A 22,497-nucleotide genomic window follows, 5' to 3' on the forward strand; every position below is an offset into this window, starting at 1 on the left:
GGAAGGGAGATGAATGTGTTCTACCAGATATCTGCACTTACTAAAAAACTAAAATAATTAAGAAAATTTGATTTTGGCATATGGATAGTCTAATGAAATAGAATAAAGAACACAATAAATGTCCTATGCAAATTTGAAAATCTGATCTGTGACAAAGCTGACACTGCAGATCACTACTGAAAGGATGGACTGTTTAATAAATGATGTTGAGACAATTGATCTTCCTGGAGGAAAAAAAAAGCAGATTCCTACCTTGTACCATTATGCAGAAAATAAATCTAGACAAAGAAAGAACTTTAAATGCAAAACGCAAAAAGTTTAAAACTTTTAGGAGGAAATATAAGACAATATATTTATGATCTTGGGATTAACCTCATTAAATTATTTTTCCCAGTTTGTGTCCACCACCTGAATAGCCTTCAGAAGCCTTCATTCATGCCTTAGACACTAATCACCACACATACAGCTCTTTATATTCTCTCTTCTTACTTCACTTGCCATGTCTGCTCCATCTCCTAAAATTCTTCCACTATGACCTCTGAAACACAAGGTCAATCAACAAAACTGCCTTATATCTATAAGAACATATAGCTTTCGTTCTTATACATCTATACATCCATTAGAACATAAGCTATATGTTCTCATATCCCAGTAGTCTGAAGGCAGAGAGTAATCTTGAAGCTGTGGCTATTGTGATATGGAGGGAGAGGTATGAATCTTGGCCTAGAAAATGTAGAATTCTGGAACCTCTTCCTCATTCCTGGTAATAGTGTTATGAAACAATTCTTTCTGTTTTCTAGAGGTCATCCCTTCTCAACCAGAAAATTAAGAACTAGTGACCTAGGGCATTTATTGTAGGTGATAAATTAACTTCTATATAAGAACATATAGCTAATGTTCTTATAGATGTATAATAACATACGTATCTTTTTCAGACTATACCACCTACTAACCTTCATCACTGCAGCCATACACTAATCCCCAGAAGACTGGCCCTTATATCTTGATGCTTTTAGCTCCTGACTCACTTTCAGTATTTTAAACACTACTTTTTGTCACAATCTTTAGTGATTTCAATGCCTGTGTATTTGATTCTCTAAATATCCTGTTTTATTTTTTCCTTCCTTAACCAACTCTTCTCATTCTCGAGAATACCACTTACTACACACATGCACTCTTGCAGTTAAACCTTATGTCTTTTACTATTATGGCATGTTCCCCTAAATCTCCAATTTAGGCATGTCCCGCCACACCGAAAGAAAAGGAAGGAAGGAAGGAAGGGAGGAAGGGAGGGAGGGAGGGAGGGAAAGAAAGAAAGAAAAAACCTCCATTTTAACGATCCTTCTTCACAACCACCACTTAAACTTTCCATCACATTACTTCTTATACATCAACTCCAGCAACACACACAATATCAAGTGTTAGAAAGAACATGGAGCAACATTTATTTCCGCATGCTGGAGGGAATATATATTGCTAGAACCATGGTGGACAACAATTTAGACAAGTAAAACTGAACATGTGCATAACCTCTAACCCAAAAATGCCACCCTTAGGAATATATATCTTAGTGAAATTCTTCTATAGAGTGAAATAAAAAAACATTCAAAATACCTTTATCTGTAATAGCCCGAAACCACAAACAACCCAAATTTCCTTTGAGAAGAGAATGAATACATAATTATATTTTCTAATAGACTGCTACAGCATTACAGACTATTGCTACACATATCAACATAAATGACTCTTACAAACATACACAAAAAATCAAGTCATAGAAGTACTATGAAGTACAGGTGAAAATCTGTGAAGCTAAACAAAATATTGTTTAGAAATATACACAAAACTGACTGGGCATGGTGGCTCTCACACCTGCAATCCCAGCATTTTGGGAAGCTGAGTCCGGTAGGTCACTTGAGGCCAGGAGTTTGAGATCAGCCTGGCCAACATGGTGTAATCTGTCTCTACTAAAAATACAAAAAATTTAGCTGGGCACGGTGGCAGCTGCCAGTAATCCCAGCTACTCAGAAGGCTGAGGTGGGAGAATCACTGGAGCCTGGGAGGTGGAGGTTGCAGTGAGCTGAGATTGAGCCACTGCACTCCAGCCTAGGCAATAGAGCAAGACTCTTTCTCAAAAAAACAAACAAACAACCCAACGAGAAGTCAATAAATGAGAGGAAACAAAAAAAGCATAATAAAGACAATATAAAATGAAACACAAAATATTAAACACATCAAATTTAATTAAACTAAATGTAAATGAATTAGAAACTCTAGTGAAAGGGAAGATTAAAAAACCAGATTTTTAAGATACAAGAAAAAAAATCTAACTATATGCTGTTTATAAAAGAAATATGTAAGACATAATACAAAAATGTTGAAAGTAAAAGGATGAAAAAAAGTCATGCTATATGCATACACACACACGGCAAAGAAAACCTAACGTAGTTACAACTAATTTTAAAAAGCATCATAGTTCATGTTGATGAAAGTGCAATCCACCAAAAATTATATAAAAGTGTTAAATGTTTCATAATCAGGCCTCAAAAGAAACAAAATTCTGACAATGACAAGGAGAAATCATAAAACTGCAATTTTAGTGGAATATTAGAATAAGCACACGAAACTGAGTAAAGCCCAAAAAGATTTAAACAGTAAGAATACTGACACAGAATGCTGTAACTAACAATGAAAGACTACTCATTCTTTTAGAATAAATGAGATATTTATAAAAACTGACCATATACTAGACCATAAAACTAGTTGCCACAAATATAACAAACTGATATCATACAGAGCTATGTTCTCTGATCATTCAATTAGGCCAAAATCAGAAACAAAAGAATATCTAGAAATCTTCATGATTGAAAATTTAAGACAAAAACAATTTCTTAAATAGCCCAAAGGCCTAAGAAGAAATCAGAATGAACTTCAGTCATTCTGAAATGAATCTTGAAAATGCTTCCTATTGATCATGGTAAACTTGTTCCCCCAGCTAACAATTGAGAAGTCACAGACTATAGAAGGGAGGATGTAGAAGGCATTGTGACCCTAGATGTATTGAGAAGGGATGACTAACTGGCTAAGAGAGAAAGAGCAGATAAAATCATTTGGGGAAGTTGTAAGAGACTGCAACTAAGTTGAAGAAATAAGATAGATTTTTGTTGTTGTTGTTGCCCAGGGTGGACTGCAATGGCACTATCTCAACTTACTGCAACCTCCGCCTTCAGGGTTCAAGTGATTCTCCCGCTTCAGCCTCCCGAGTAGCTGGGATTCTGGTATTACAGTCATGTGCCACCACACCCGGCTAATTTTCTATTTTTAGTAGAGATGAGGTTTCTCTAAGTTGGTCAGGCTGGTCTTGAACTCCTGACCTCAAGTGATCCACCTGCCCTGGCCTCCCAAAGTGCTGTGATTACAGGCATATAAGCCTCTGCACCCAGCCAAGATACACATTTTTTTTAAATGCCCATATAGTCAAGACAATTCTAAGCAAAAAGAACAAAGCCAGAGGCATCATGCTACCTGACTTCAAACTATACTACAAGGCTACAGTAAACAAAAGAGCATGGTACTGGTACAAAAACAGATATACAGACCAATGAAATAGAAAAGAGGCCTCAGAAATAATGCCACATATCTACAACCATCTGATCTTGTACAAACCTGACAAAAACAAGCAATGGGGAAAGGATTCCCTATTTAGAAAATGGTGTTGGGAAAACTGGCTAGCCATATGCAGAAAACTGAAATTGGACCCCTTCCTTACACCTTATATAAAAATTAACTCAAGACAGATTAAAGACTTAAATGTAAGACCTAAAACCACAAAAACCCTAGAAGAAAACCTAGGCAATATCATTCAGGAGATAGGCATGGGCAAAGACTTCATGACTAAAACACCAAAAGCAATGGCAACAGAAGTCAAAATTGACAAATGGGATCTAATTAAACTAAAGAGCTTCTGCACAGCAAAAGAAACTATCATCAGAGTAAAGAGGCAACCTATAGAACAGGATAAAATTTTTACAATCTATCCAACTGACAAGGGCTAATATCCAGAATCTACAAAGAACTTAAACAAATTTACAAGAAAAAAATCAAACAAGCCCATCAAAAAGTGGGTGAAGGATATGAACAGACGCCTCTTAAACGAAGACATTTATGCAGCCAATAAACGTATGAAAAAAGCTCGTCATCACTGGTAATTAGAGAAATGCAAATCAAAACCACAATGAGATACCATTGCACGCCAGTTAGAATGGAGATCATTAAAAAGTCAGGAAACAACAGATGCTGGAGAAGATGTGGAGAAATAGAAACACTTTTATGCTGTTGATGGGAGTGTAAATTAGTTCAACCATTGTGGAAGACAGTCTGGCAATTCCTCAAGGATCTACAACCAGAAATACCATTTGACCCAGCAATCCCATTACTGGATATATATTCAAAGGTTTATAAATCATTCTACTATAAAGACTTGGAACCAACCCAATGCGCATCGATGACAAACTGGATAAAGAAAATGTGGCACATAAACACCATGGAATACTATGCAGCTATAAAAAAGGGTGAGTTCATGTCCTTTGCAGGGACATGGATGAAGCTGAAAGCCATTTCTCAGCAAACTAACAAAGAAACAGAAAACCAAACACCACATGTTGTCATTCACAAGTGGGAGTCAAACAATGGAGGGGTAAATTGCACACTGGGGCCTGTTGGGGAGTGGGGGGTTAGGGGATTAGGAGAATAGCATTAGGAGAAATACTTGATGTAGCTGACGGGTTGATGGGTGCAGCAAACCACCATAGCACATGTATACCTATGTAACAAACCTGCATGTTCTGCACCTGTATCCAAGAACTTAAAGTATTTAAAAAAAAAAAAGGAAAGAAAAAAATGCTACATATAAACAGCATTTAACTAAACAATCAAAGAAAAATGCAGAAGCTGAAAATACATATCAAAAAAGAAAAGGTGAAAATTAGTGAGTTAAGTATCTATCTCAAGAAGTTAGAAAAAGAACATCAGTGTAAACCCAAAGAAAGCAGAAGACAGTAAATAATAAATATTAAAAAGTGAGGGTCAACAGTGCCCTCATATTTGTTCTTTATAAAGACTAACAATATATTTCAACTGTCTGGTAAGACTCATTAAGACGAGAAAAGGTACAAAAATCTAGCCATTGAAAAAAGTTTACATCTAGTACCAATGATATAGACATTTAAAAAATTATACAAGGTATTCTGAATAACTTTGTATCAAAACATTTGAATATATTTCTACTAGAATAAAATTTTTAAAAGTCAGTATAAGAAGGCCAGGTGCAGTGGTTCATAGCTGTAATCCCAGCAGTTTGGGAGGCTGAGGTAGGGGGAATCACCTGAGGTCAGGCATTCAAGACCAGTCTGGCCAACATGGTGAAACCCTACCTCTACTAAAAACACAAAAATTAGCTGGGTGCAGTGGCAGGTGCCTGTAATTCCAGCTCCTCAGGAGGCTGAAGCAGGAGAATCACTTGAATCCAGGAGGCGGATATTGTAGTGAGCCGAGATTCTGCCACTGCACTCCAGCCTGGGTGATAAAACAAGACTCCATCTCAAAAAAAAAAAAAAAAAAAAAAAAATCAATGTAAGAAGAAACAGAAAACTTCAATAGTCTCATAGACAATAAATTACAACAGTAATTTTAAAACTTAATAAAGAAAATATTTCAAGCACAGATAGCTTCATAAGTTCTCCAAATATTCCAGAACTAATTCTAATCTTAAGTACTTGCAGAGAGAGAATAAAAAAAGAAAACTCCCTATGTCATTTTAATTGGCTAGCCTAACCTTGATTCTAAAACCTGAAAAGAATATTATAAGAAAGAAAAATTATTGGGAGGCCGAGGTGGGTGGATCACGAGGTCAACAGATCAAGACCATCCTGGTCAACATGGTGAAACCCCGGCCCTACTAAAACTTACAAAAATTATCTGGGCACAGTGGCGCATGCCTGTAATCCCAGCTACTCAGGAGGCTGAGGCAGGAGAATTGCCTGAACCCCGGGGGCGGAGGTTGCAGTGAGCCAAGATCGCGCCACTGTACTCCAGCCTGGGTAACAAGAGCGAAACTCCGTCTCCAAAAAAAAAGAAAAAAAGAAAAATTGTAGGCAATCTTATGACCATATATATATATACAAATCTGAAAAAAATATTAGCAAACAAAATCCATTAGTACGCAGTTATGAAGAAGTTGAGTTTAATTCAGGATTTCAACGTTGGTTTAAGACTAGAAAATCAATTTAAGTCAACAACATTACAAGACCAAAAAATCAAAATAAAACAGCCATCTCAATGAATGCAGAAAAAGCATTCAATAATAATTCAACTTAGTAAACCAGTAAGAGACTTCCACAATAAAGAAAGATACTTTTTAAAAACCCAAAACTTACAGAACATATATTTAAGAATAAAATGTTGAAAGTTTTACCTTTAAAGAAACAAACATTACCACTTCACATCACAGTATTTAACACTGTACTGGAGATACTAGCCAGTACAATAAATTATTATTTTTTTTAATTGACAGAAAAAAATTACACTGTTATTATTCACAAATTACATGATTACATGTAGGAAAAAAAGAATCTATAGATATGTTATTAGTTTACTTATTCTTATGGAAATAAAGATCATTGTACAAAAATCAATTTTTTTATAATGAGTATTTTGTTTCTGTATAAAAATTGATTCTATTTTTATATAAAACAATCAATGAATTTTTGGAAAAGACACCATTTATAAGAACATTAAAAAATATCAAGGACTAATAATAAATCCACAAACAATATGCTAGTCTTTCTTGATGGAAACTAAAAAAGTTTATGTACTTAACCTAAATGATGAGGACACTTGTGTTAAAAAATTCAGAGATTCAACAGTGTAATCATAATTCAATACAATCTTAACTAAAATTCCAATAGGTTCATTGGTTTTCATTTATTTATTTTAGTGGAACTTTACAAGCTGATTTTCAAATTTGTGTAGATATATGAAGGGCCAAAAAGTAGCCAAGAAAAATTTTTTAAATGTACAGCTTTCCCTACATGGCAGACCATATAGAGGCAGTACTTCAGAGACATAGGGAAAATATTCTGTTAATAAATGTTGCTGAGATAAGCTGGTATAATATGCAATATAAATAAACAAACGAACAAACCTGGACTCCTAAATTATACTCTATGTAAAAAATCTATTTCAGGAAGATTTAAGAATTAAATATAAAAGGAAGAACAAAAAATTTTAGAATGTAACACAGAATACTTCCAAAATTTTGAAATAGAAAAAAATTCCTTAAATAAGATACAGAAAATACTAACTGCAAGACTAATAAATTTAAGTATATTAAAATTAGGCATTCTAACCACCAAATTCATCATTAAATGTGTGAAACAGCAAACCACAGAGAAGAAATATTTGAACCACTTATAACTGACAACAGACTTGATCTAGGAACATATAAAGTCCTAAAAATCATTAAACTAAAGCAAACAACCAAATGGAAAACAAGCAAAAAACTTCAAAAGAGAAAATCCAAATGGTCAACCATACATATGGAAAAGTGCACACCTCATAAGTCTTTGGGGAAATAAAAGAGAAAATGAGATTCAATTATAAATGACCAAATTGGCAAAAATTTTAAAATGTGACTATTGTAAGTATTGATGAATATGTGAAGGAATAAGAACTATCATACTGTAGGTATAAGTATAAATTAAGGTAAGCCCTCTGGAAAATAGTTGGGCATTACCTGGTATAGATTAAGATATCCACAGTCTATGACCCAACAAATTCTACTTCTAGAAAATATCCTAAATAAAAGTGCATACATGCATGCAGAACACATATAAAAGAAAGTCTGTAGGATTGCTATTTGCGATAATCAAGCATCAGAAACCATTCAGGCATCTATCAATAGAATAGGGAAATAAACTGATCTATAGACAGACAATGGAATATCATTCTGAAATAAAAATTAGTTAATTACAGCTACATTTTATAACATGAATGAATATTAAAAACGTAATATAAAACTAAACTATGGTATTTTGGGTGGGAGTAGTAGCTCACACCTGTAATCCCAGCACTGGGAGGCCGAGGCGGTTCAATCATCTGAGGTCAGGAGTTTGAGACCAGCCTAGCCAAAATGGTGAAACCCCACCTCTACTAAAAATACAAAACCTAGCCTGACTTCAAGTGATCTGTCCCCCTCAACTTCCCAAAGTGCTGGGATTACAGGCGTTAGCCACCAGGCCCGGCCTAGATGGTCAAACTCTAAACAAAATTATGCAATTATATCATTAATCAGGACAGTAAGTAGTTTGGTGGGTTGCTGTGGTTGAGAAAGACCATGCTAAGTAATTTCAGGATGGCAGCCAATGTTCTCGTTTTTGTCCAGAGTGGTTATTACAAAGCTGTTTATTTTCTAAGGTTTTAAAACCTCATTCATTTATGTTGTATGTACGTTGTCATATGTAGTATACTTCACAAAAGTTGTAAGAAAAAAAAAGGTCAACAAAATTTAGAACAATGGTCATTCTAAGGGGAGGGAGAAATCAAATTGAGGAAGGCACATTGTTTAGCTTCAAAGGTTACCAGGCTGTGATGTCTGATTTCTTTTTCAAGACAGAGTCTGGCTCCGTCACCCAGAATGGAGTACAGTTGCTTGATCTTGGCTCACTGCAACCTCCGCCTCCCAGGTTCAAGTGAGTCTTCTGCCTCAGCCTCCAGAGTAGCTGGGACTACAAGTGTGTGCCACCACGCCCATCCAGCTAATGATCCACCCACCTATATCTTCCAAAGTGCTGGGATTACAGCTGTGAGCCACCACGCCCAGCTGATGTCTGATTTCTTAAACTGACCAGCGGATATGCTTCTGCTCATTTTATTACTATATTTTATAGGTGTACTGTATTGTTTTGTAGAATGTCACCGAAAATACAATTGATAAAAAAATTTCATACACTGAAATTCATTGAAATTAAAAACTTTCACACTTCAAATGACACCATCAAGAAAGTAAAAAAGATAATCCATAGGAAGGGAGAAAGTATTTGTAAATCAGATAGCTGATTATTTTACAAATCCAGAATACATAAAGAACTCTTTCAATTCAATAACAAGAAGATTAATGATGCTATCTTTTTTTTTTCTTTGGGGGTTTTAAGGAGCAGAGAGTTTAATAGGCAAGAAAGAAGGAAAAAGAAAAAAGCAACTCCCCTGTACAGAGACAGAGGGAGGGGGGCTCCAAAGCCGAGAGAGGAGACCCCAAGTGTGGAGGATAACAGCCAGTTTTCTGAGTAGGCTGGGGGAGGTGGTGTCTGATTTGCATAGGGCTCAGGGGATTTTTTGACCAGGCATGTTATTCATGCAGTGCGTGAAAAAAACTGGCTCTCCCACCTTAACCTTTTAATATGCAAATACAGTGCGCTATGTTTTATACACGTGGGGATATGTGGGGGCAGCCATGTTGACAGGCACATGTGGAGTGTGTCCATGGGTGGTTCAGTTTGCCCCACCACTTGGAGTTTGATGGTTTCACACCAACGCTGTACCTTGGATTTTCCTGGCCCATGCACCAAATTATACAGCTCTGATGAGTGGAGGAACACCAGGGCTCTTGTCTCAAGCAAAGTGGATAAAACAACATGGACACACGTGGAGTGGTTTTAGGAAGTGAAGAGTTTAATAGACAAGAAACAAGGGAGAAGAAAGAAGGAAGAAGCTCCCCTGTACAGAGACAGTGGGAAGGGGGCTCCAAAGCCAAGAGAGGAGACCCTGAAAACTTTTTTTTCCTTTTTGAGACAGGGTCTTGCTCCCTTGTGCAGGCTGGAGTGCAGTGGCACAATCTCAGCTCACTGCAACCTCTACCTCCCAGGCTCAAACAATCCTCCCACCTTAGCCTCACAGGTAGCTGGGACTACACTAGGCACATGTAACCATGCCTGGCTAATGTTTTTGGTTTTGGGTAGAAACAGCATTTGTTATGTCCACCAGGCTGGTCTCAAACTCCTGAGCTCAAACAATCCTCCCATCTCAGCCTCCCACATTTTTGGAATTACGGTGTGGGCCAATCACCTGGCCAATGGCCAAAGATTTGAGTAGACTTTTCTCCAAAGAAGATATACAAAAAGATGTGCCAATAAGCACACCAAAAGATGTTCGACATCTACAGGTCATTAGGGAAATGCAAATCACTAAATGTGTCCTAAACAAAAAGATAATAGTAACAAATGTTCATGAGGATTTGGAGAACAGGAATTCTTATTCACTGCTGATGAGAATGAAAAACAGTACAGCCACATTGGGGAAAAAAAAGAGTTTAGAAGTCTCTAACCATGTTAAACACAGAGGTACCATATGATCCAGCAAATCCACTCTCAGGTATCTACCTAAGAGAGATGAAAACGTATGCGGACACAAAGACCTGTACATAAATGTTCATAGCAGCATTATTCCTAACAGCCCCAAAGTGGAAATGATCCAGCTGTTCATCAACTGACAAATGGATAACAAACTTTGCTATATCAATACAATGGAATACTATTTGGCAAAAAAAAAAAAAAAAAAAAGGAAAGAAGTATTGATACACACACAATATGAAAGAACCTGAAAAATGTATGCTTAGTGAAATAATCCAGACACAGAAAATCATATGGTAAATAATTCCATTTATATAAAATGTCCAGAATAGGCAAATCTCTACAGATAGAAGTAGGTTAGTCACTCCCTGGTGCTGGGTAGGAGTGACTGCTAATAGGTATAAGGAATTTTTTCAGGGTGTTGGAAATGTTCTAAAATTAGCTGTGGTGATACTTGCACAACTCCATAAATATACTAAAAACCACTAAGGTATACACTTATGTAAATTTTTTGATATGTAAAAATAAATAAATCTATAAAATTGTCAAGTAGGGCAGCTTCCTTAAATATTACTGCATTTTTCTGGGAAAAAAAGTCATTTAAAACTTTTAGAACTTGATCTTGCTCTATTGGCAATTTGGTTCCTTCCTGCCCCAATCCTTCTGCCTTTAAGAGAAGGAAAGTTCAGAGACATAGTAAATATCAGTGTCTTAAAAACACGAAAAAGTATAAATCTTCACAGATTAAAAAAAAATCCTCAAATGACTGAGAATCTTTCTTAGGGCAGATAAAGAATAAAACGTTTAAAAAATAAAGAAATAAAATATGTAAAATGAGGCAATTTTCAAAACTCTGAATGACAGAATACAGGACTTTCTCCCATAAACCTTGAGGTAATTGTTTTAAAAACTAGTAGAAGATAGTTGATAATCTGGAAACTTTAATGTTTTCATAAATAAAACTGAGGTCTTTTGCATCAGCTGAGATAATCATCTCAGATATTTAAGGGCATATCCTTGTAAATATTTGTCTTTCTAGAAAAAAACATTCTGTAGGAGGACTGTTTTTACCGTTGATGTGAGGAGGAAACTGCCAGGCCTTGTTAGTTGAGGGACCGATGTCCCCGCGATTGCCATGGCAACAGTCTGGCTTATCATACTTCCACTCTCACTTTCATAGTCATCAGGGGCTATACAAATTGGTCTTCCACGTTGATTGTGAGTTTCTAAAGAAAAATAATCCAAAAAAATAAATAAAATTGTTTAGTGAAACTAGCAAACTAAACACTTATTGAGCACGCAATTCCTTTTCCTATTCTCTACTATTCTTTAAAAGAATAACCTGTTAACATGTAATAGTTATTAGATTTACTTCCTTTAGATAATATTTTAAATACCTTTAATATTGACTCGTTGCTATGGTAATAATTTATAGTTTAAAGAGAACGTTAAACTTATAGTTAATAATTTATACTTAAAGAGAATGTTCTTTGCTCGTCAAAGAACATATAAGAATATAAACATTTCTGCCTTCAGTAAGAAAATTCATTTTAGTGATCAAAATACTAGAAAGACTGCTCAACTATCAGTCTCTTAAAAGCAAATAGTTGGTTGTCTTTGTAATACCAGCACCTATCAAAGTTCTTAATACACATTAGATAGTCAGGAAATGTTTGTTTTACTAAACTGGAAGCACTTTATTGGGCTAATTGCTAGTTTAAATTCCCTCATTTGCCCTAAAGAAAATATTGTTGCAAACTAAATTCTCTAATTCTATAAATTCTAAATATGGAAAGCATGAGCAATAAAACTTTGTAGTAGACATTTTGAAGAATTAATATCACTTCAACTTATTAACCTGGTGTTAGCAATAAACATAATTCTTGATATTCAAGTGAATATTCATTTCAATTATATATATGAATAAAGCAAAAAACTGAGGGTGATAAACATCTGTTAGGTTTTCTTGTAGTTTTTCAGATGTATACTGTATGTTCACATAAACATTTCCTAAAATGTACATATAAAATTGCTATAAAACCATTATTTTAAAATTCATCATAAGAACTACTTAGAGCAATCTTACAGTGAATTCTCTCACACAGTCAAAGGATTTCTGGCAACATAGTTAAATGTTTATGGTTTACTTTTATCAGTGCACAATGCTTGTTTTCCTAAAATAAGATCTTCGACCTTGAGATATTTTCTGAAACTTTTAAACACTGAGCTTTGCCTTTAAAATTTGTCTTAATTCTACTAGGTACCTGTAAAATCATACAGCTGAGGTACAGTTTCCATGATAATACCAATCAGAGGTAGATACAACATGGCCACTCGAGCCTTTATCTGGGGGTCAGAGTACCGTGGGTCTGAGTCGTGACTGGAAAGTAAATTGTGTACCATATTGATGACTTTCTTATGCAATCCAAACAGTCTATTTAAAAAGAAGAAGAAGAAGAAGAAGAAGAAAAAGAAAGCAGTCAGGCCACAGAGATTATCTAATATTTTTAAAACAAACAGGAAGTCATGGTACTGAATAGATATTGTTCAGTTTCTTACCTTTGTCATATATTTGCATGCATTCCATTCCTATAAAACATTTCTCATTTTAAAACAAATTACATGTATAAAAATGTAAAAAATGTGTAAAACAAGAATTGAAGAAAAGGAAATGCTATACAAATTCACTTAGAAGTAAATCTGAATATTTTTATATTAATTCCGTATTAGTGTATTTGATATAAAGAAACTAAGACCACTTATAGTTACATTTTGAAACTAAACAAGGTAAACTTTAAAATGGTATAAATGCTATTTCATCAAATCAGATCTTTTCACATTTACCAAAAATGAATTATTCCCTTTTTCCGAAAGAAAAATCCCCTACCTAATGGATTATGCAGCCCACAGGCTGAGGTTGCCTTTGAAATCTCTATTTAAACTGTACTTCTTTGCTCATATACCTCATTTGGGCCCTTACAACTTTTTTAGACTCCCACCCCCTCCCGCCAGTTTCAAGTGGGCTAATACACTAACAAGGGTCACTTTCACATTTTTGTCTCTTCTTAAACTGACAGCACTTTAACTATGGAAACCATTCTAATTTAAAATTCATCTACTCCAACTTCAACTGGCCCTTAATGCTGCATCCAACAGCAGTTTCAATCTCACTTTCTCTCCTTAAGCCTCTTTCTATCAATCACAACAGAAGACCTTACTTCCAACTTCTCTTAGGAAAGAAGAGCCATTCTGAATTTGCTCTGGCCAGGTCTTTTAACACAACTTTATCTTTACAGCTAACAAATAATCTGTCCTTTTTGTCTCAGAAGTGTACCATCTCACAGAAAATAATTTCTCCGTATGTTCAATGAACCCCATCTTTTTTCAACGGCTTCAATGTCTCTCCTCATCTAGTACTTCCCTTCTTTCTTCAAATGTGTCTTTCCTATCTTGAAAATACATTATCACTTTAAAAGTTGACATTAGAAAACAGGTAGTCTTCCTCCAGATCCCTTGATTGTATCTGCCATTTTACAAAGCTGTATGTGAAATCTAGATGGGGATTCTTTCTTCTCTCTTCGAGCTCTTTATTCAGAAAGTATACTTTTTTATAGAGGCTTTAAAATACATGACAGCAAACAGCTGAGAGAGATGGCCACACACTCTCAGACTACAACATTCAGAAAGAGTCTGCCTGCACTTGGTGCTCTGCCTGCGAGGTGGCACCACTGAGCCTTGCCTGTACCAGCTCACCCAGAAACACAACTGCGACAAGATGATATGCCTCAAGAGTTATGCTCACCTGCATAACCTCTGTGCTGTACCTGCCACAAGAAGTACAGCCACACCCAACACGCTGCACCCCCCAAAAGGAGGTCAAATAAGGCACCTCGCCTGGCTCCTCCTTCTCTCTCTGGGTGGCCTCCTGCCCAAACCCCATGGCTCTGGGACCGCAATGATGTTTCCCATTTATTGACTAGTGGGTAGAGGGAGACGTGGTGGGCAGAAAGTGTACGTTTAAACATTGTCAAGAACCATCTAGTGAACCTATCTCAGATCTCACTCTCCAGCTCTACTTGACACTTTGTCATCTTATATATTTTCTTCTCAGAATTTTCTCCAGTAGTTCCCACCCTTCCCCAGACTCCCCAACGTTATTCTCAAGGCTCAGATTCTGGTCAGTTGCTTTTCACATTCTCCTCTTTGACTTCCTGTATCACTCACTACTAATGATTGCCAAAGGTATTCCTTATCTCTCAGCAGCCTCCAAACTCATACTTCAATCTATCTAAACTCTATCTTCATAAAGCCTTTTCATATGTTTACATTGCTCAATCCCATTCAGTTATTAAATATATATTAATGCAAGATCTGTAATATCCTATTCTAGATGTTGGAGATAAGACATTGCCTCTGTTTTTAAGGAGCTCACTTTAGCAAGAGAGAACCACAGACACAAAAATAAAAATTCTCCAATACTTCAAAGAATTCCGCAATTCTTTATAAATGCTATAATAACAGAATATAAATCCTCTCATCTTCTAAAGAACTACGTACTACAAAACGAACATTAATCATACTGTACCATTTTGCAGTCTTTCTAATTATAATGAAAGTTTCTAAAGAGCAAATCTTTGGCTAATTATAGAACATATGATTGCCACTTAAGGAATTATTCTTGATTACGTAGCAAGCATGTGGATTAAAAGACAAACATTCCTCTCAAGGATCTAAGACAATGCTGCATATACTATATATACCTCTCAAGACAGTAAAATTTAAAGATGAGGTGAGTTTCTTACAATCATTCATTCGTCAAATTAATATACATTTCCAAGTGTCTACTTGTGCTGGACACAATACTAAGGCACTGGGAATACAGCACTGAACAAGAAAGACAAGATGCCTGTTCTCATGCTCTCACATGCTCACATTCTACTATGAGAAGACAGATAATAAGCAAATTTCAGATAAGTGCCTTGTAGAAACTAATACAGGGTTATATGACTGTGACATGGGCAACACAGCTGTTATTTATTTATTTATTTGTTTATTGGACAGAGTCTTGCTCTGTCACCCAGGCTGTGGCGTGATGTTAGCTCACGGCAACCTCCACCTCCCAGATTCAAGCAATTCTCTTGCCTCAGCCTCCTGTGTGGCTGGGATTAGAGGGGTGCACTACTTCGCCCAGGTAATTTTTGTATTTTTAATAGAGACGGGATTTCACCATATTGGCTAGGACGGTCTCGAACTCCTGACCTCAACTGATCTGCCCACCTCAGCATCCCAAAGTGCTGGGATTACAGGCATGAGCCACCATGCCCAGCTTAGTGTGTGTGTGTGTGTGTGTGTATTTACTTAATTTTCTTGAGACGGTCTTGCTCTGGCACCCAGGCTGGAATACAGTGGTGTCATCATTGCAATCTCAACCTCTTGGACTTAAGCAACCCTCCCACCTCAGCCTCCTGAGTAGCTGAGGGACTATAGGCATTCACCATCAGGTCTGGCTAATTAAAAAACATTTGGTAGAAATAGGGTCTCACTATGTTGCCCAGGCTGGTCTTGAACTCCTGGACTCAAGCAATCCTCCTGCCTCAGCCTCGCAAAGTGCTGGGATTGCAGGCATGAGCCCCTGCACCTAGCCAACATGACTATAATTTAGGTTGGGTAGTCAGTGAAAGTCTCACTGAGAAAATGCTCTTTGAACAGATACCTGAAGAACCACAAGCAAGAAATGACTATGTGAACATCTGAGGGCTGTTCCACAACCTTCAAGAAGAGAAAAATCCAAGTGCAAAGTCCTGAAGGTGGGAATGAGCTTGGTGCATTAGAGAAACAGAATGTAGGCCAGCATGGCTAGATCTTAGTATGTGAGGAGGAACAGAGTGGCAGGAGTAGATAAAAGCCACATATATAGGGCCTTAAGTACCCATAAATGGCAGCTATATGCAAGACCATCTTGTAGTCAGTCATGAGAGGCTCCAGCCTTAGGATAAAGCTGACACTTCCAGCAGAGGTAAGAAATGTAAAGAACTAGAATCATGATGATATCATTGAACTGATGATATTACCGTGCTAAAAATCCTATCTTTCGAGGGTTTGTCTGCTCAAAGCCCTCCTCCCTCTATATGAGGGAGCAATTTTCTTCTTTCTTTCCTCTTTCTTGGCCATTAAACTTTCTGCTCCTTAAAACCAAAAATAAAAATTAATAAACAATAAAAATCCTATCTTTCTTCCAATTCTGAAATAGTAAATTTCCTTCCTTTCATAAAGCCAGCTGGAAGAAAAATTTTATTTATTGTAGCCAAAAACACCTTCATATACCAAGTAAAAATATTGAAAATATAGATTCAAATCAGTGAGCAATACCAGTTATTTTAAAAAGCTAATATGTTCAGATAAGTTGTTTTTAGAGTGTTTTTCCCCCAAACAATTGATCCCTTTATTTATTTTTTTAGTGACATCACACTCATTTGTCAAATGGCAAAATATGAAAGTGGCAGCAAGCAGGGGTAGAAGACCCAGAGTTTCACCCATTTAGTCTGCCCTCTCTATACTCGAAAGTCTGCACACACTGCCCACCCCAATCTACATGGAAACCCATTAAGCCCCTCTTCAGAACCCTATAGTTCTGCAGAACACAGGGTAAAAAACTACTTCTTTAAAATAGATTCCAAACTTAGGAAGTTGCCGTAATAAAAAACACATGCCTTTCACTTGCAGATCTGGCCTTTCACAATTTATTCAGTATTAACTATGTTCCTGACATTTTGTTAAGCACTTGACATACCTCCTCCTTTATTCATTCAATATATTTATCAGAAGACCCTTATAAAAACCTGTTTAAAGTATCTCTTTTTGTTCTCTGGAGTTCTTGCATGAGGCTAAACTGCATTATAAACTTGTATTATCACTACGAGAAAAAAAAATTTAAGCCATATGAGTTATGGTCATACTATTAAGATGGGCTTATCCCATATAGGATGCTGGACCACAACACATCAAGCTATTTCTTTTTTGTTGAGACAAAGTCTTGCTCCGTCGCCCAAGCTGGAGTGCAGTGGTGCAATCTTGGCTCAAATGCAACCTCCACTTCCCGGGTTCAAGCAATTCTCATGCCTCGGCCTCCCGAGCAGCTGGGATTACAGGCAAACACCACCATGCCTGGCTAATTTTTGTTATTTTTAGTAAAGATAGGGTTTTGCCTTGTTGGCCAGGGTGGTCTTAAACTGACCTCAAGTGACCTGCCTGCTTTGGCCTCCAAATGTGCTGGGATTATAGGTGTAAGCCACTGCGGCCAGTCACATCAAGCTATTTCTCGAAATTCAAATCATCAGGCCAGGCACAGTGGCTCACACCTATAATCCCAGCATGTTGGGAGGCCAAGGCGGGCTGATCACTTGAGGCCAGGAGTTAGGAAACCAGCCTGGCCAACATGGCAAAACCCTGTCTCTACTAAAATTACAAAAATTAGCCGGGTATGGTGGCACACACCTGTAGTCCCAACTACTCTGAAGGCTGAGGCAGGAGAACTGCATGAGCCTGGGAGGCAGAGGCTGCAGTAAGCTGAGATCATGCGCTGTGGTCCAGCCTGGGTGAGGGTGACAGAGTGAGACCTTGTCTCAAAAAAAAAAAAAAAAAAAAAAAATCACATCACCAGACAATATACTTTTCTAACTACATCAATTTCCAAACATCTTTTAAAAATGTATACAACTTTGGAAGTTTTTAAAACCTAACAATATTTGTTTATAAGGCAATTTTTGAAATAAAATCCTACACAGTATGATGGCAAATTATAAATTTTTGGCTGGGCACACTGGCTCACACCTGTAATCTTAGCATTTTGGGACACTGAGGTTGGTGGACCACCTGAGGTCGGTGGACCACCTGAGGTCAGGAATTTGAGACCAGCCAGGACAACATGGTGAAACCCTATCTCTACTACAAAAAGAAAAAAATTAGCTGGGTGTGGTGATGTGTGCCTGTAGTCCCAGCTATTCGGGAGACTGAGGCAGGAGAATTGCTTGAACCCAGGAGGCAGAAGTTGCAGTGAGCCGAGATGGCGCCACTGCACTCTGGCCTGGGTGACAGAGCAATACTTTGTCTCAAACAAACAAAACCAAGACAAATTTTCCTGACAAGGAATCAAATTAAAGGCCACTTTCCTCATGTGAAAAGCACTTACTTTATACCAACAAATCTATCTACTAGTATGCTCAATTTATTTTATATTCTATTAAGAAGAAAAAAAATGCTACCAAATGAATCATAATATGCCATTAAGACAAATCCCAAATTCAGAAGTGGCAAAATATGAGAAAAAGTCTTTCATAAAACGGATTAACTAGAGAAGTAACATAAGTGAGAAACATAGTGAAGAGAGAAGTAGAAAAAGAGTATGAGGCCAGGTGCAGTGGCTCACGCCTGTAATCCCAGCACTTTGGGAGGCAAAGGCAGGTGGATCACAAGGTCAAGAGATCGAGACCATCCTGGTCAACATGGTGAAACCCCATCTCTACTAAAAATACAAAAAATTAGCTGGGCATGGTGGCGCGTGCCTGTAATCCCAGCTACTCAGGAGGCTGAGGCAGGAGAATTGCCTGAATCCAGGAGGCGGAGGTTGCGGTGAGCCGAGATCGTGCCATTGCACTCCAGCCTGGGTAACAAGGGTGAAACTCCGTCTCAAAAAAAAAAAAAAAAAAAAAAAAGAAAAAGAAAAAGAGTATCAAAGATTATTTTTCTAATTCTTAGGAAATGTGAGTAGAATATTTCTGTCTACTGTTCAAAATCAAACTCATATTCTATAAGGTAAAAACTGGTCTACTCACCCTTCAGCATCAGGGTCTAAAATGACAGCCAACTCTGTTAACACAAGTCCTGCCAAATAATGCTGTTGGCGGAAAGGCACCGACAATTCAAACATATTTGCAATCTTCTGGTCTTGTACATTCGTAGAAAATCCAGAACTCTGTTAGAGAGTGAGGCAGAACAAGACTATAGTTAACCACTGTTTTATATTGGTGGTTAACTATTCTTATATAACCACTGTTTTGTATTAGTGGTTTATTTCTTATATTGCTCTGTCTGTAGGATGTTTTATTTGCACTGCAAACAAAACATCCTACAGACAGAGCAATATAAGAAATGAAATATTTTTTCCTAGGGTGGTTCATTTTATATTACTAACACTGAAGAAAGCAACTGCTCAGACTTTTGGGACAGGAAACTATGATGAGATTATTAATTACTTTATTACAGAAATTAATCATTGAAAACTTAATTTTCCATTTCTTTTTTCACATAGAATTTCCTATATATTTTCCCATTCATTCTTTTAGTCACTTGATGTTTCAATATCACACTCTGATGGAAAAAAGAGGCAACTAAATCCAAATAACATAGTAGCACTCACCTCAAAGTACAAGAGAAATATTCATAGTTACGGCAATTGATTTCCAGAGAAATTCTAAACACCAGTACAGTTGTTTTTCACAGAATATACTATCTCTGGAAAATTACCATCATTTTGTTGTCTACTGAGTTTTTTTTAACGTTTTAATAATGCAAAATATTATAGCATTCTCCAAGATACAGTCCATATTCAAGACTCATGTGGGGTTTCTTAGAGCAACAACAGATTTCACATTTCCCTATATCATCTCTTAATAAAAATTTAAAACTCTTCTTAGCCTTTCGAAAAAAGAGTGATGTCTCTGTTATCTAGCAGAATGTGAAAATTATGGAGCTAGCTGAGAAAGTAGGCACTAAGATAACAGAAGAACTTCTATGAGCATTTCCTGGCTGAATGAGATGCTCAGTAAGTAGTCAGATACAAACAAATATGTCTCCTTAAGGGTTTTAGCAATCATATTTATGCTTAATCTGTTTCTGTGTAGCTACATTTTTGGCAGAGGATTAAGAAAGAAAGAAAAAGGCCAGCCTCATTCACTACACTGAGGGTGTGCTAGCCAGATTGAACAGTTTGTGGAAAAATAGGATCCAGAAGATTTTTTACAAAGATAAAATGAAAAGTTGTGGGTACTCTTTGATGTTTTCTAATCTTTCTAACTGAAATTTAACTTTTGTTTTTTAAATCAGGCATATGAGATATCGCCTATGGAATCCTATTCAGGAATTAAATATACTGAAAACAAAATGAAGAAGTACTAATATTAACTTTCACTTTAAAAATTAAGAACTTAATGAAAGTAGCCTCCTTGCCTCAGAAATAATAAAGTAGAAAGAGTGTTTCACTGGACAAAGAAAGATACACACTTCTCTGATACTAAAAACCATAAAATCTCTTAATTTCAACTTATAAAAGAAGACATATATATTAACTGTTACAATAACACTTTTTATCTGTAGAGAACCTACTAGCTGTTGAAATCAATTGCCAACCAGTGAAACACCTATCAATTTTCATCTAGTTTCCTTTAGGGTTTCTGGATACAAGAGAGTTAAGCAGGGCTTTGTTATGCCTTCACTGCAGTTTGACTTCTCTGTTCAATTAATCTTCACCACTTCCTTCCTTTCACAGGTATGGATCTCTAAAAAATATTTTGCTTAAGACTCATTCTTGGTGTCTGCTTCAAGAGAACCCAATTTGGGTAAACATCTAAATTTGTGAGTTTATTTAGGTGAATTCATTCACATGTGCATAATAAATCTGTGAAAGGAATACAAAACAGTGGTTAAGAATTTGGGCTCTAGAATAAAGCCTTGGTTCAAAGCCTGGCTCTGCCACTTTTTACTCAGTGGCCTTTCTGTGTTTCTGTTTTTTCTAATCTACAAAATGAGTATAATAGTAGACTTGCCTTCTACAGTTATTCTGAGGATTAAACAAGTTGATACTTACAAAGCACTCAGAACTGAGCCTATCATACAGCTATTACTCGATTCATTTGTTTTACGTTCTTCTTCACAAAGGTGACTTTAAATATACGTGTGTTCACACAATTTGCATACCTGAGATGTTGCAGAAGAAACAGAAGGTGATGGAGATGCAGGTGGAGTAAGTAAGCTACAGGGTAAGTTTAATGTAACATAATGCTCATGACTGCAGATGATTCGCAGAAAATCCAGCCTCAAGGACACCAGAACACTCGGATTCGGTAATGAGTAAAGCTTTGAAGACACCTTGTAAGCATTGCATAAGAGAACACCAGTTAAATCTATTATTTCTTTAATACTAATACCAGAACGGCAAATTAGAATTAAATAGTAGTACTTGGTATCCAGTTTGGGTTTTGTGGCTTAAATAATAGTATCACCTTCTTCCACAGTTGCTGCTAAAATTAAAAATTCAAAACCATAAGGTTTACTATATAAATACATATCTGACTAACCTAAAAGTCACATTCTTGTATTTCCAATATAGCATCAATATTTCTACTTCTCAAAAAAAAACAGGAAAAACATATACTACCAAAATAACTTCATATTACTTTCTTAGAAGAAATTATCAATTCTATTTATAATTTGTCTGTTTTCTCAGCTACATCAAGAGCTACTTGAGGAGACATACTACAAACTGATTTAATAGTTTTAGTATCCCTACAGCTTAGTTCAATGTTTGGCAAATATAGGTCAGTGTTTAAAGAATAAAGACAGGACAAATTCTGGTAGTAATAGTACATAAAGTTTTGGGGAAAAAGTAAAAATGATACATATAGTGTTGGAAGTATTTCTATGTGGGTGAGTGCCCATGCATAGTTTTAACTTTTCTATTAGAAGAAACAAACAATAAAGGCATCTAATAGAATATTCAAAATTCTAAATATTAGACTACCAAATAGAACTCCGGACTATTAGTTCCCCAAAATTAATCTGCAGACCAGCTGTGAGGTGCTTCACAAGCACTGTGTGCTCCTCACCCCCACCACCATGAGAAGTTTGAACTTCTCAATAATTCTGGAATGGGACTCAGAGATCTGTATATTTTTAAAGCGCCTTTAAAAGGTAATTCTGAAAGGCCTATACAGCTTACTACCAAAGTGGTCCATCAGAACCATTAACTAATGTTTTCCAGAAAGCAGACTTCACTCATTAGTTGATAAAAATTTTAAAACAAAATCAGCTATGTGTGGAA

At 36.4% G+C, this 22,497-nt stretch overlaps 1 protein-coding gene across 50 annotated transcripts in view; it reads right to left on the reverse strand.

The window, feature by feature from the left end:
- The window catches only part of DOCK7 (dedicator of cytokinesis 7), a 239,316-nt gene that overhangs the window by 59,049 nt on the left and 157,770 nt on the right, over window positions 1-22,497 (reverse strand). For all 50 annotated transcript variants that reach the window (XR_013520145.1, XR_013520144.1, XR_013520143.1 and 47 more), the window contains 4 exons: window positions 21,375-21,545; window positions 19,235-19,374; window positions 12,668-12,837; window positions 11,475-11,629 (listed from right to left, as the gene is read on the reverse strand). Coding sequence is in view for 38 of the 50 variants with exons in the window: in XM_078332070.1 (XP_078188196.1) it covers window positions 11,475-11,629; window positions 12,668-12,837; window positions 19,235-19,374; window positions 21,375-21,545 (636 nt within the window). In the remaining 12 variants the exon portion in view is untranslated. The remainder of the gene's footprint in view (window positions 1-11,474; window positions 11,630-12,667; window positions 12,838-19,234; window positions 19,375-21,374; window positions 21,546-22,497) is intronic.

This window comes from Callithrix jacchus, chromosome 7 (genome assembly GCF_049354715.1).
Source record: "Callithrix jacchus isolate 240 chromosome 7, calJac240_pri, whole genome shotgun sequence".
Classification (NCBI taxonomy): domain Eukaryota; kingdom Metazoa; phylum Chordata; class Mammalia; order Primates; family Cebidae; genus Callithrix; species Callithrix jacchus.